At 40.7% G+C, this 14,931-nt stretch overlaps 1 protein-coding gene across 1 annotated transcript in view; it reads left to right on the plus strand.

Moving 5' to 3' along the window:
- LOC141098689 (cytochrome P450 2D15-like) overlaps positions 1-14,931 on the plus strand; it is a 279,275-nt gene that overhangs the window by 119,791 nt on the left and 144,553 nt on the right. Inside the window, exons 3-4 of the mRNA XM_073586655.1 lie at positions 5,842-5,994; positions 12,410-12,567. Coding sequence (XP_073442756.1) covers positions 5,842-5,994; positions 12,410-12,567 — 311 coding nt within the window. The remainder of the gene's footprint in view (positions 1-5,841; positions 5,995-12,409; positions 12,568-14,931) is intronic.

Below are 14,931 nucleotides of genomic sequence, written 5' to 3' on the forward strand. Positions count from 1 at the left end.
AAGAGTATAACTGACAGGGATGGGAGCGTCCTGAGGCTATAAGAAGCCTCCCCCAGAACCAGGGAGAGGCCACAATCATAGCCCCAGGTGTGCAGGTAAGCCTGCACCGGGATCACAACCTTTAACCCCAGAAATGCCAGTCATCAGTACTGGTTCCATACATTAACCCCACGTGTGCGAGTCAAACCCGCACTGAGATCATGACAGATACGCAATAAACATGACCTTCCCCTGATCCATTCTGCAACTTACCTCCTCATAGAAGCTTATCAGATTAGCATGAAAAGAACAATTTCTCACAAACCTATGATGATGCTGGTTTATGATGATACTTTTACTGAGTTACTTCACAACAGCATCTCATATATCTTGCCCAAAAATTGAGGTTAAATTAAACTTACTGGCCTATTTTTTACAGGTTAAGTTGCTAATCACTTTTTGAATATTGGCACCATAGTTGCTATGTGCCAGTACTGTGGCTGGTGCTCATAGGAGATCAAGATTTTTGCTATGTACACCAATACTGTGATAAAGTCCTTAAGGATACTACATAATATAGTAAAAAATAAAAATAATGTTTTAAAACTTTTTTAATTAAAAAAATCTAAAAGTTGAAATCACTTTTCCCCCATTAAAAATGTGCAAACAAAAACAATGCAAAAAATACACATATTTGGTATTGCTATGTTCCTAAAAGTCTAACCTATCAAAATATAAAATTAATTAATTCAATCATTAAACAGCATAACGAGAGGGAAAATCACTGCAACAGCGTAAACTAATGCAATAAGAGGCAATCAAAACATTGTATCTACCCCCACATAGTAACAATAGAAATGCCAACCAGGGTTCAAAAAACAAACCATCACGCAATTCTATCACCCAAACAATGAAAACATTACAGCTCTAGGAAAATAGAGAGACAAGCACATTTTTTTAATTGTTTATTTAATTTTTTTACGAATTTTGTTTTCAGTTTTTCACCACTTTTATAAAAAAAAATGCATGCTTGGTATCGCTGTAATCATACTGACCTGGAAAATCATATTTTCAGGTAATTTTTACCATATAAAGCACCATAAAAAAAGCTTGCAGAATCTCCAGATTTGAAATTTTTTTCTTGGTATTATGTGATAAAATGGTTAGTGTCATTGAAAAGTACAGGTGCTTCTCACAAAATTAAAATATCATCAAAATGTTAATTTTTTTCAAGTGATCTATTTCAAGTGTTTATTTCTGTTAATGTTGATGATTATGGCTTACAGCCAATGAAACCAAATAGTCATTATCTCAGTAAATTAGAGTATCTAACAATAAACACCTGCAAAGGCTTCCTAAGCATTTAAAAAAGCCCCTTAGTCTGTTTCAGTCATGGGGAAGACTGCTGACTTGACAGATGTCCAGAAGGCAGTCATTGACACACTCCACAAGGAGGGTAAGTCACAAAAGGTCATTGCTAAAGAAGCTGGCTGTTCACAGAGTGCTGTATCCAAGCATATTAATGGAAAGTTGAGTGGAAGGAAAAAGTGTGGTAGAAAAAGGTGCGCAAGCATGCGGTATAACCGCAGCCTTTAAAGGATTGTTAAGAAAAGGCCATTCAAAAATTTGGGGGAGATTCACAAGGAGATTACTGCTTCTGGAGTCATTGCTTCAACAGCCACCACACACAGACGTATCCAGGACATGGGAAACAAGTGTTGCATTCCTTCTGTAAAGCCACTCATGACCAATACACAACACCAGAAGCATCTTACCTGGGCCAAGGAGAAAAAGAACTGGACCGTTGCTCAGTGTTCCATGTTGTTGTTTTCAGATGAAAGCAAATTTTGCATTTCATTTGGAAATCAAGGTCCCAGAGTCTGGAGGAAGAGTGGAGAGGCCACAATCCAAGCTGCTTGATATCTAGTGTGAAGTTTCCACAACCAGTGACGGTTTTGGGAGCCATGTCATCTGCTGGTGTAGGTCCACTGTATTTTATCATGACCAAAGTCAGCACAACCATCTACTAGGACATTTTAGAGCACTTCATGCTTCCCTCTGCCAACAAGCTTTTTGGAGATGGAAATTTCATTTTCCAGCAGGACTTGGCACCTGTCCACACTGTCAAAAGTACCAATACCTGGCGTAAAAACAATAGTATCACTGTGCTTGATTGACCAGCAAACTCGCCTGACCCTAATCCCATAGAGAATCTATGGGGTATTGTTAAGAGGAAGATGAGAGACACCAGACCCAACAATGCAGACGAGCTGAAGGCTGCTATCAAAGCAACCTGGACTTCTATAACACCTCAGCACTGCCACAGGCAGATCGCCTCCATGCCACGTCGCATTGATGCAGTAATTGATGCAAAAGGAGCCCAGACCATGTATTGAGTGCATTTGCTGAACATACATTTCAGTAGTTCAACATTTCTAATTTTAAAATCATTTTTCAAACTTTTTGTGGAACTAGTTTATGGACTGTAGTGCGCTGCTTGTCAGAATACCGAATCCAAACTATGTTGAAAGATTGATCATTTATTTCCCAATGCGTTTCGAAGTAGATATTACTTCTTCCTCAGGGGATGACATATCATCCTCTGTGGAAGAAGTAATATCTACTTCGAAACACGTTGAGAAATAAATGATAAATCTTTCAACATAGTTTGGATTCGGTATTCTGACAAGCAGCGCACTACAGTCCATAAACTAGTTCCACAAAAAGTTTGATACTCTGGCGGTCACCGAGTTGACCTTTGGACGTGCAGCAAGCTGACTACGGATTTTACATGCCTATTTCTCTCCTGGAAAGGGTGAGTGAATTTCTGTGATTTTCTTTCATTTTCAACCCAGATAAGACCCTATTGCGCTTTTCTTGTTCCTATAGTTTTTATATATTGAAAATCATTTTTCAAGTATTCTAATTTGCTGAGATAATGACTTTTTGCACTTTCATTGGCAGAAATAAACAGTTGAAATAGATCACTTTGTTTGTAATGACTCTATATAATATATGAGTTTCACTTTTTGCATTGAAGAAACAAAATAAAATAACTTTTTGATGATATTTTATTTTTGTGAGTAGCACCTGTACAACTTTTCCTTCAAAAACACGCTGATATGGCTATGTCAATTAAAAAAATAAAATATGCAAGAAGGGGTGGAAAAAACAAAAAAGGAAAATTGCCATGTCAGGAAGAGGTTACTGTCTCGGACTCACTACCTTCTTGCTTTGATTCTCTAAACACTTTCTTTTAGCCATTTAATGCAGTGACTTGGTAGAGTTTAGCTCCACAACTGTGTATATTGATTTAACCATTTAAACCTAAAAAACAAAACAGGCAAATGATAAAGAAAGGCCAACCACAACCACACAGGGGCAGCAGTCACACACATAAATGGGGGAACAATACATATGGAAGGGAACAAAAAATTACTTTATGGAATTGTAATGCCGGGGTCTGGATGCAATGCACAGAGAAGATGAGGTGGGAACAGTCAGGGACTGATATAATTCTATATACAACAGTGATTTAAAATAAATTTAAACAATTAGTGTTAGTAACTATACAAATCAACATTAAAACGAATAACAATAAGTTTTGAATAGCAAATAAAGTCTTTCACTATGTAACATTAATGTTCTTTTCACAAAGATGGTACACCCAGTCATAGTGTGATGATACCTAAGGCGTCACTGGAGCTGCCTAGGGGGCGCTATCATGGGGCACGTGATCGAGCACAGGGAGTGCAGGAACAAGGCACGCAGTGCGCAAGGACCTGAGACTAATGCAGTGAGCACAGGACTTGGCACTAAGCAATCACATGACCAGGGGGCGGAGTCACCGCACGTGAGTACTGGGAAGGAAACTGAGCGCGCTCCTGCAGCATGCGCACGTCCGCCGGCTCTCCTGCATCCTGCCTCGCGGTCAGCCCGCCGCTCCCGGCGCGCTTCTGTAGCAGGCGCGCGCCTGCCGGCTCTCCTGAGTCCTGCCCCGCGGTCAGCCTCTGTGATCAGCCCGGGGCGCATGCGCTCCTCTCACCCCAGACCTCAGCACAGACTGGCTCAGCCCATCTCTCCGCCCCCGTGACCCTGGAGGCCTGACCTGGAAGTCCTGCTCCTATAAAAGGGAGCTGCCCCTTCAGACCCATGCCTGATTATCTATTGTGTCCCACGACAGATTCTCGGGTCCACCGTCTCCTGCGTTTCACTCGCTAGCACCCAGCCCTGTGCCTGTAACCCGCCTTGTCTATTCAGTTGATCTCTCTCCATCTCTGTATTTCCTTCCAGAGTCCGCCATTCCTGTCCGTTCCTGTCGTCACCCGTGTGTGCCTTCCTGATCCTCTCCTGCCTACTCCGGTTCCTCCTGCCTGCTCTCCGTTCAGTCCTGCAGCCGTCCCTCCTGTGTTTGCCAGCCTGCCTTCCAGCCCGGTGTCTGCCTGTCTACTCCTCCAGTTGTCCCCAAGTACCAGCTTCCGCGGCGATAGTCTCCTCTGGGCCTGCCCCTAACACTCCCTGTATAGGGGGTGGTACACCTGGCCTGCTCGCCCGGGGGCAGGTTTGTCGTCGCGGTCCTGTGGGTTCACCTTTGGAGTCTTCACAGCCTCACAACAGGGCATGGATCGTGGTCCTGACCAGCAAAGATGGAACTTGTAGTTCTCCTGAGTAGAATCCAGGCCTTCCTAGGGTGTGACAGACACCTTGGTGGCATAGATTTCCCTCTGAGGTCTGCCATGCTGGTCTCAGTAGAAGAAAAAAGACGCGCACTCTTGCTGTGGAGATAGGTGCTGACTGTACATGGAGGGTCCACAAACAATAGTCAGTAGATAAACAGTCGCACTCAAGTGTGGATTAATCTTGCCAAAAAATCTTGAAGATTTTGTGAAATTTTTGGATATTAATTTTATTTCAAAAACATCAAATAGTGTAACACCGCAGACAAAGGAAGTATCCAAAATGTGGGTATAATATCGTAATCCAGGATATGAGTATACTATGGTTACGTTTCGACCTACTAAGAGGCCTTTCTCAAACCATACTCAAGTAGTGTCAAGGAAAAGATTAATTAGAGCCTTTTCAGAAGTCCCAAACAGGGGCTGTTGGCATGGGAGCAGCCTGGACCTGCGGTGTTGCTGGTCTCAGTGGCGTCTCTGGAGCACATCTGCCCCACTCTCTTCCCTGGCACCCAATCTGCATGCGACTTGGTGCGCAGGGCATTTTTTTTATCAAGGAAGTTCTTCCTGTGGGTCACCTGATCAGGTTCAGCATACAAAGTCGCTCCCCCTGCAAATCTTCCAACACAATTTGGTTCCTCTTGATTTTACCTTGCCAGCAGATGTCAGTCTCTCATTAATGGCAATTCCCTCAAAGGCTCTTCAGCTATATCACTGCTTCTTATTACAGAACAAAGACAAGATATACCCCACCCTCCCCCCATTATTGTACAGATTGCTTTCTACGTACGTTTGTGTATATCTGTGATATCTAATTTGTAATGCAAAAGATTTTGTATGCTCTAATTTAAGTTAAATATAAGTGTCAGAAATTAAGAAAAATATTCAGAAAATAAAATGATATCTGAAAACACATGCACACAGTACTTGCCCAAGTCTACAAAATCTTTTCCTAGACACATTTACATGTTTACAGCGCCTGCATGTATCCACATAATAGTTCCTTAGCATAATTAGATATTGGTGAAAGCTTAGGGCCAATATTATCACACCATAATGATCATCTATGACAATACCATTCTCTAAAAACATTTAACTTTTATGCAGGAGTAAATCAATTTCGTTGATATGCAAAAAGGTTAAAAATTATAGTTCTTACTTTGACAATGAACATTTTATATGTTAGGCATAGCATTTGCCGACTATGGGAGATCATGGAAAGAACAAAGAAGGTTTGCCATGACCGCACTGAGAAACTTTGGGAAGAGTAAGAAATCACTGGAGGAGAGAGTGACAGAAGAAGCACAGTTCCTTTGTTCTGCATTTAAATCTCAAAACGGTGAGTTACAGATTACCTGTTACCTAAAAATTGAAAGCTGATATGTGCAAATAAGAGAACATTATTCCTGCTAACTGGTGATTTATTTTAATTAAGAGAATGTGGAGTTTAAGTGGAATCTGTATTACAGCAGTGCAATCTCAATGGTCTTTTACATGTTAAAGAGATCTTGTCAGTACGATTTTGCAATGTAAAGTAGAGAAAAGCAGTAATGGTGCTATAACTGATATAATGATTAAATATCTTTGGTGAAGAAATCCACTTTTTTTGTTCTTCTTTGATCAATGTCAGCTTTAATTGTAATTAGACTTTGGTGCACAGGGGCCGGACTGTACACTTGGTCTTCTCCTCACTGACTGTGATCCTCCGCCCCTCTGCTGCCTCCAGACTATGAATGACCTGTTTGAAATCTCAGCAGTACCCTGTCATTCAAAGACTGGAGGTAGGCGGAGGGGCCCTGGAATCACAGGGTGGGGAAGACCCAGTGCACAGTCCAGCCCCAGTGCACCAAAATCTAAATAGCAGGAACATCCAAAATGGTTATTTGGTTTTGCATTTCATTTTTTTGCTCCCCTTCTTCTCAAAGCCATAACTTTTTTACTTTTTTGGTCAAAAAGGCAATGTGAGGGCTTGTTTTTTGAGGGACAAGTTGTGCTTTTGAACGACATCATTGGTTTTACCATGTTGTGTGCTAGAAAATGGGAAAAAAATTTCAAGTGCAGTAAAATTGCAAAAAAAAGTGCAATCCCACAGTTGTTGGCTTTTTTTTTTTACCATATTCACTAAATGCTAAAACTGGTCATTATGATTCTCCGGGTCATTACGAGTTCATTGACACCAAATTATCAGATCACCTGTATGTAGTAAAATTGCTCACTTTCTATGAGCGCCGATCATGACAATCTGGCAGTGACAACCATAGTGGTCTGCTGGAGACTTCTGGTTATCATGCGAACCCTTCGGTGACCCACAATCACGTGACGGGGTCACCAATTGGCGGGATTTCTGACACTCTTGCCAGAAGCTTGAGTTAAATGCCGCTGTCAGAGTTCGACAGCAGTATTTAACAGGTTAATAGCCGTGAGTGGATCGCGATTCCACACGCAGCTGTTAGAGGCACATGTCAGCTGTTCAAAACACCTGACATGTACTGGAAAAGATGTGGGCTCAGCGCCGAAGCCCACATCAAAGGGAGGAGGTCTGACATCAGCGTACTATTACGCCCGATGTTGGAAAAAGGTTAAAGAAGAGCATAACATATTTCATCACCAAGGGCATCAATTTAATCAGCATTATAGCACCATTACAGCTATGGCTTTATTTCACATAATTAAATCATGCTGACTGGTTTTCTATAAATATTGCTCTGTAATTAAAAATTTGCTTATGGTGAAGCACAGACACAAAACATTTTCATAGATTTACTGATCTCTAATTATCAAAAACCTAGGCGCACTCCAGTCATCATGAGGGGTTGTGTTGGAGTCAAACACTCCTGATTCACTTAGAGGCACATGCCTCTTAATGAATCAGGAGCATTTGACAAGTACATCAGCACAAATGTTACTACAGTCAGTCATTGGAATAAGATTTCTGGTGAAAGGAATGCTATTTTGGCAGAGCTGGGCAAAACTGGCGTGAAAACTGAGTTATTCAAAAGATATGCAACTTTTCAAAGCCTTTTACAACAGTTTTCTGGCAAAAAAGCTTTCATGAATTTAGGCCAAGAGTTTTAACTTGTAGCAAGCAATTCTTCTTTTATTGTTCTGGTCATGAGCTCAAGGTGCAATTGGAAGAGACCTGGGCAAGCAAGTCTGGCAGGCAGGGCTGCCACTAGGAATTTCGGGGCCTAATACTGGCAAAATTTTCAGGGCCCCCTTGAGACTCCGCCTCGCCTCCACCCCTCAAACTGTCCACAGTCCAACCGCTCTCTTGGAAAACTCCACTTCTCAGCAATCACACATTAACAGTTCCTATTACCAGATCACACACATAGCTACCAGCTTTTGTTTTGGCCAAAAGATTTTTTTTTAATCTGACACCACAACAAGGTAGACTCTTTTGGCCGTTCCCTACTCTACTCTAACCTATTAAACATTTGTTAAAATATCCAATACAATTTAGGTACAGTATATTTTTATTTATTTTTCAATTTTTAAAATGAACAATAATATTACAAACAAGGAACAAATACCACTGTACCATGTCCAGACCACATATTTCCATCACATAGTGACCTATAATACCACATGCAAGGAACAAATACCGCCACACCTTATGCAGACCACATATTATCACCACAGTGACCGAATAATATCACACCCAAAGGAACAAATATCATAGCACCATGTCCAGATCACATAGTACCACCACATGGTGGGCAATAATACCACATACAAAGAACAAATACCAAACACAACATGACCAGACCACATATTACCACCACAGAGACAGAATAATATCACATACAAGGGACAAATATCACCAAACCATGACCAGACCACATATTACCAACACATAGTGACTGAATACTACAATACTGATCATTAATAAAAAAACACAATACTATCACCATAAGTGCCATTATACACAGGAGATCTGTAGTTAGTATGCGGTGTCTGTGTACAGGTAATACAGTGATCACCGGTGCCATAATACACAGGAGCTCTGTATATAGTGCCAGTGTACAGGTAATACAGTGATCACCGGTGACATTATGCACAGTTCCTCTGTATATAGTGTCAGTGTACAGGTAATAAAATGATCAGCAGTGCCATTATACACAGGACCTTTGTATATAGTGTCAGTGTTTTGGTAATACAGTGATCACCGGTGACATTCTACACAGGAGCTCTGTATATAGTGTCAGTGTACAGGTAACACAGTGATCACTGGTGACATTATACAGAGGAGCTCTGTATATAGTGTATAGTGTCAGTGTACAGGTAACACACTGATTCACCAGTGATGTCTCTAGGTGAAGTCCTTCATCTTTCCTTTTCATCTTTCATCCAGCACAGACTTCCATCACTTCTTCCAGCCAGGGCTCGTCTCTGCAGGAAATAACACAGTTATCTGGAGCACTGGTTGCAGAACACATTACTTAATTTTTTCCCAACTTCTACGCTACACTAGATGAAGAAAGAAAGGCGACAGTGTCACTCTGCACAGTAACAGGACCACCCCCCCATTTAAAACAGTATCCTCAAAAAAATCCATCACTGCAGTAATAATATCCCTTAATTAGCCCCTATGGTAATAATATCCTCCATCCAGGCCCTGTGTATCTCATTCCTGTCTCCAGCCATATGGTCTCCCATCCTTCCCTCACGAGTATCCATTCTGCCCCCTTATGATCACCCCATCCTGCCCTATCTGTCCCATGATCCTGCCCCATCTGTCCCAAGATCCTGACTTATGATCCTGCCCCATCTGTCTACACATTCCGCCCCATGATAATGCCCCACCTGTCTCCATATTCTGCCCCATGATCATGCCCCATCTGTCTCCACATTCTGCCCCATCTGTCTCCTCATCCTGCCCCATATGTCTCCACATCCTGCCCAATGATCCTGCCCCATCTGTCTCCACATTCTGCCCCATCTGAGAGGAAAAAAAAAGGTTGTCGGATCACACAGCTGAATAATAAAAAACAATTCTTCTTTATTTCACACCATCATAAAAACGTGTAGATACAGTGGCATGCAAAAGTTTAGGCACCCCTAGTCAAAATTACTGTTATTGTGAATATTAAGCAAGTTGAAGATAAAATGATCTCTAAAAGGCCTAAAGTTAAAGATGACAGCTTTGTTTTGTATTTTAGGCTAAAAAGTAATACACATTGTAATTTTTTCACATTTTAAAAATTACAAAAAGAAAAATGGTCCGATGCTAAAGTTTGGGCACCTTTGGAGATTTGTGTGCTCAGATAACTTTGACCAATGTTTCAGACCTTAATTAGCCTGTAAGGGTTATGGCTTGTTCACCCTCAATGTTAGGAAAGGCCAGCTGATGCAGATTCCACAGATTTAGAAACACATAGCCTCCTCCAACCTTGTGCGAAGAAACAGCCACCATGGGTTCTTTTAAACAGCTGCCTAGCACTCTGAAAATAAAAATGGTGGAGGCCCACAAAGCAGGAGAAGGCTATAAGAAGATAGCAAAGCATTTTCAAGCTGTCCTTTCCTCAGTTCAATATGTAATTCAGAAATAGCAGTTTACAGGAATAGTGGAGGTCAAGATAAGGTCTGGAAGGCCAAGCAAAATTTCAGAGAGAGCTGCTTGTAGGATTGCTAGAAAGGCATATCAGAAACCCCACTTGACTGCAAAAGACCTTCAGAAAGATTTAGCAGATTCTGGAGTTGTGGTAATTGTTCTACTGTTCAGAGACACCTTATCAAATATGGCCTTCATGGAAGAATCATCAGAAGAAAACCTCTCCTGCACAATCACAATAAAAGTCAGCATCAGAGGTATTCAAAAGAACATCTAAACAAGCCCAATGCATTATAGAAACAAGTCCTGTGAATCATTGAAGTTAAAATAAAACTCTTTGGTCGCAATGATCAAAGGTATGTGCAGAGAAAAAATTGCATAGAATTTCAGGAAAAGAACATCTCTCCAACCATTAAGCATGGGGATGGATCAATCATGTTTTCGGGTTGTGTTGCAGACAATGGCACAGGGAACATTTCACAGGTAGAGTTAAAATAAAACTCTTTGGTCGCAATGATCAAAGGTATGTGCAGAGAAAAAATTGCATAGAATTTCAGGAAAAGAACATCTCTCCAACCATTAAGCATGGGGATGGATCAATCATGTTTTCGGGTTGTGTTGCAGACAATGGCACAGGGAACATTTCACAGGTAGAGGGAAGAATGGATTCAATGAAATTTCAACAAATTCTTGATGCAAACATAACACCATGTGTAAAAAAGCTGAATTTGAAAACAGGATGGCTTCTACAAATGGATAATGATCACACACATCAAAATCCACAATAGACTACCTCAAAAGGCGATAGCTAAAGATTTTTCAATGGCCCTCACAGTCCTCTGATTCGATCATCATTGAAAATCTGTGGCTAGTCCTCAAAATAGCAGTGCATGCAAGACGACCCAGGAATCTCACAGAAATGGAAGAATTTTCCAAGGAAGAATGGATGAAAATCCATCAAACAAGAATTGAAAGACTCTTGGCTGGCTACTAAAAGCGTTTACAAGCTGTGATATTTTTAAAAGGGAGTGCTACTAGGTACTAACTATGCAGAGTGCCCAAACATTTGCATTGGCTTATTTTCCTTATTGTAATTTTTAAAATGTAAAAAATGACAATATATAATTTTTTTGGCCTAAAATACAGAGAAAATGTGTCATCTTTAACTTTAGCCCTTTTAGAGATCATTCCATCTTCAACTTGCTTAACTGGTCACAATAACAGTAATTTTGACCAGGGGTGCCCAAACTTTTACATGCCACTGTATAACAAATAGATAAAAACAGAGTCACATTCTTACGCGTTTCTGGCTATCAGCCTTTAGTCATAGAATGACTAATGATGGTGTGAAATAAAGAATTGTTTTTTTTATTCAGCTGTGTGATCCAACAACCTTTTTTTTTCCTCTCATTGTGATTCGACGATCAGACGGAATTTTTTGGATCGCTGCTGGCAAATTCAAGGCTACCAGGCACATTGACACGGTGAGGCACTCCTTTTTTTCCTGCATTTATTCTGCCCCATCTGTCTCCACATGCTGCCCCATCTGTCTCCACATGCTGCCCCATCTGTCTCCACATGCTGCCCCATCTGTCTCCACATTCTGCCCCATCTGTCTCCACATGCTGCCTCATCTGTCTCCACACTCTGCCCCAGGCTTGCCACTTTGAAAAAAAAAAAAACTTTCTCCTTACCTGGTGGCAGTCCAGCACCGGCGTCCACCCCAGGCATGTCAGCACGGACTCTCCATCGAATGACAATGACATCATACATCGGCAACATGCGTGATGATGTCAGTTTCCAGCCTCTGTTTGGCTGGCAGTTTTTAACTATTGCCGTGCGGGCCTGGGCCTGCATGGTAATAGAATTTAACTGAACATGATTCTTGGATGCATATTCAGATTTTGCACCGGCAGAACTCTGCCACTAGGGCCCGATGACCAGAAGAGACGGGGCCTGCTGCGGGCCACCTCTGGTCCCCATACAGGGCAGTAATGCCCTGATGGTGGCCCTGCTGGCAGGACTCAACATCTTCCTTTATCTTTTTCAAAAATAGATTTGCAGAAGAAAACTATACACCATACCTATAGTTTCAGGGTTTTGTAGGCAAATAATAATCAATACCACATTGCCTTATTGTACCATTGACCATGTATATGTGATTTCACATCAGTCTTTAACAATATTATGTTTCCTACAGATCAGTTTGATCCAAGTGTGCTCATAAACAATGCTGTTAGTAATGTGATCTGTTCCTTTACATTTGGAGAACGATTTGAGTACAACAATGAAAAGTTTCAACAACTTTTACTTCTCTTTAACGTAGCATTGCAGGCTAAGTCTGGACTCCTGGGTCAGGTAAGGAAAAGTTTTAAAACTATTTGGCACTAATGATTATCTTATGCAAAAGCTTACAAATTGAAGGGCAGTTAGGATACAGCACTAATTATAAACAACCTTAGGTTGAAGTTGCGTGGCTGGTAGTTGCGCATGAATTGCAAATTTATGCTGTAAGTACCTTAGCTTTTTAGGTTTATTCTACGTAGCAGAAATGCTGTTTAACCCTGTCACCTTGAAGCCTATTTTCATCGTTATGACCATGACAATTTTTTCAATTCTGAACATTCTGGAAACATTTTGAAAATTTTACATTTATGAAAATTTTAATTTTTATGCCCTTTACTCAGAGTTATGTCTGACAAAATAGTTAGTAAATAACATTTCCCACATATCTACTTTATATCAGCACAATTTTTGAGACACTATTTTTTGTTAGGAAGTTAGAAGAGTTAAAAGTTGGCCAGCGATTTCTCATTTTTCAACAAAATTGACAAAACCATTTTTTTAGGGATCAAACCACATTTCAATTTGCTTTGAGGTGCCTATATGACAGAAAATTGCTCAAAACCGCATTCAATAAGTTTATTAACCCTCCATGTGCTTCACTGGAATTAATGGAATGTTGAATGAAAAAATGAGCACTTAACTTTTTTCACAAAAATTTTACTTTAGACCCAATTTCTTATTTTCACAAGGGTAACAGGAGAAAAAGAACTCTCAAATTTATTGTACAATTTCTCCTGAGCACACAGATACCAAGTATGTGGAGGAAAACAACTGTTTGGGCTCTCGGCAGGGCTCGGAAGTGAAGGAGCACCATTTGACTTTTTCAATGCAAAATTTGCCAGAACCATTACCGGACGCCATGTCACTTTTAGAGAGCCCCTGATGTGCCTAAACAGTGGAACCTCCTCAAATTGACCTAATTTGGGAATCTAGACCCCCTCAAGGAACTTATCTAGAGGTATATTGAGCACCTTGAATCCCAAGGTGCTTCACAGAAGTTTAAAACGTTGAGCCGTGAAAAGAAAAAAATCTAATTTTTCCTACAAAAATGTTCTTTCAGCCCCAAATTATTTATTTTCATAAGAGTAACAGGAGAAAATGGACCCTAAAATTTGTAGTGCATTTGTTGTGCAAATTACATTTTTTTACCACCAAAATTTTGTTTTAGCCCCAGATTTTACATTTTCACAATGGGGAAAAAGGGCACCAAAATTTGTGGTTTAGGCATCCTGGGCCTCAGAAGGAAGAGGGACATTTGGATTTGGGAGCACAGAATTTGCCTAATTTCTTTTGGGGAGCAAGGAGCTACAGCGCTTTTCCAGAGCCTTTCTACTACCAGTAACAATATGACAAACTTGACTGAAGACTGTCTTTTTTGTGGATTAAGTGGAAGCTTTTGTTGGGAACATTTTACATAACATTTAGGATCACATTTATTCAATGCTCTACGCTGAGAACTTATAATAGGGTTTCCATCTAAATATCTAAGTGACATGATTCACATGACACCCATGAGGGATCCACTCACTATAATGAGATGACAGTGTTACTTTGGACTCCATCTGGCCTCTGTTTAGTGGTGTCCAATTCAGAGGTGCACAAAATTGTGGCAGACTGCGCTTTTATGCTCGCCTACTAAGACTAACAATGCTGGATCACAGGTCAGACAACATCCACAGTGCCTCCATCTGCCTATTATTATAGGGAATTTTCCACTGGTGGTTCTGTCTGTATCACATATTTCAAAGATTTACACGGAAAACCCGGTGTAAGTGCTCAGCACTGAGCAAAGGATAAATGTGAGCCGAACCTTACTGCGAAAGGCAGAATGAACAAATCCACAGCAGATGAAGAATTGGTTTAATTTATTTTTTGCACCGTTCTTCAGTATAAGTGATTAGATGAATTTATTCTTCAGGGCAGTGCAATTACAGCGATACCATATTTAAATTCTCACGTACTTGTGGTGATCTCATTGAGGTTATTGCAATTCATCGTCCTGGCTCACACTGAAGAGAGCCTGGGAGCTCTCACCTTCAGTGACCTGTGGTAAACTCTTTGATGTCATCATTTGTCACTGAAACTGGGCATGCAGCAACTCATTGTCTCCTGGTTTTAAGCCTAGAATGTTGGATCATGGCCCCGCTTAGGTTGTAAACCACATATCGCAGAGATGGATTACGGTGTGGGACAGTATGGCTTATCTTTACTTTGGACAGGTGAGGGATATGGTTGTTCATTTTTTTAGTTTTTTTTTTACAGGGGACTAAGGCTTCAATGGATTAGGCATAAGTTGAGTATAACTTTGTTTTTTAATCTTAAATAAGTGTGAAAACAGGGTGTTCATTTTTATTTCAAATGAAGGATTTTATTCTT

The sequence above is a fragment of the Dendrobates tinctorius genome, unplaced genomic scaffold (genome assembly GCF_039654945.1).
Source record: "Dendrobates tinctorius isolate UK_male_01 unplaced genomic scaffold, ASM3965494v1 ptg000094l, whole genome shotgun sequence".
Classification (NCBI taxonomy): Eukaryota; Metazoa; Chordata; class Amphibia; order Anura; family Dendrobatidae; genus Dendrobates; species Dendrobates tinctorius.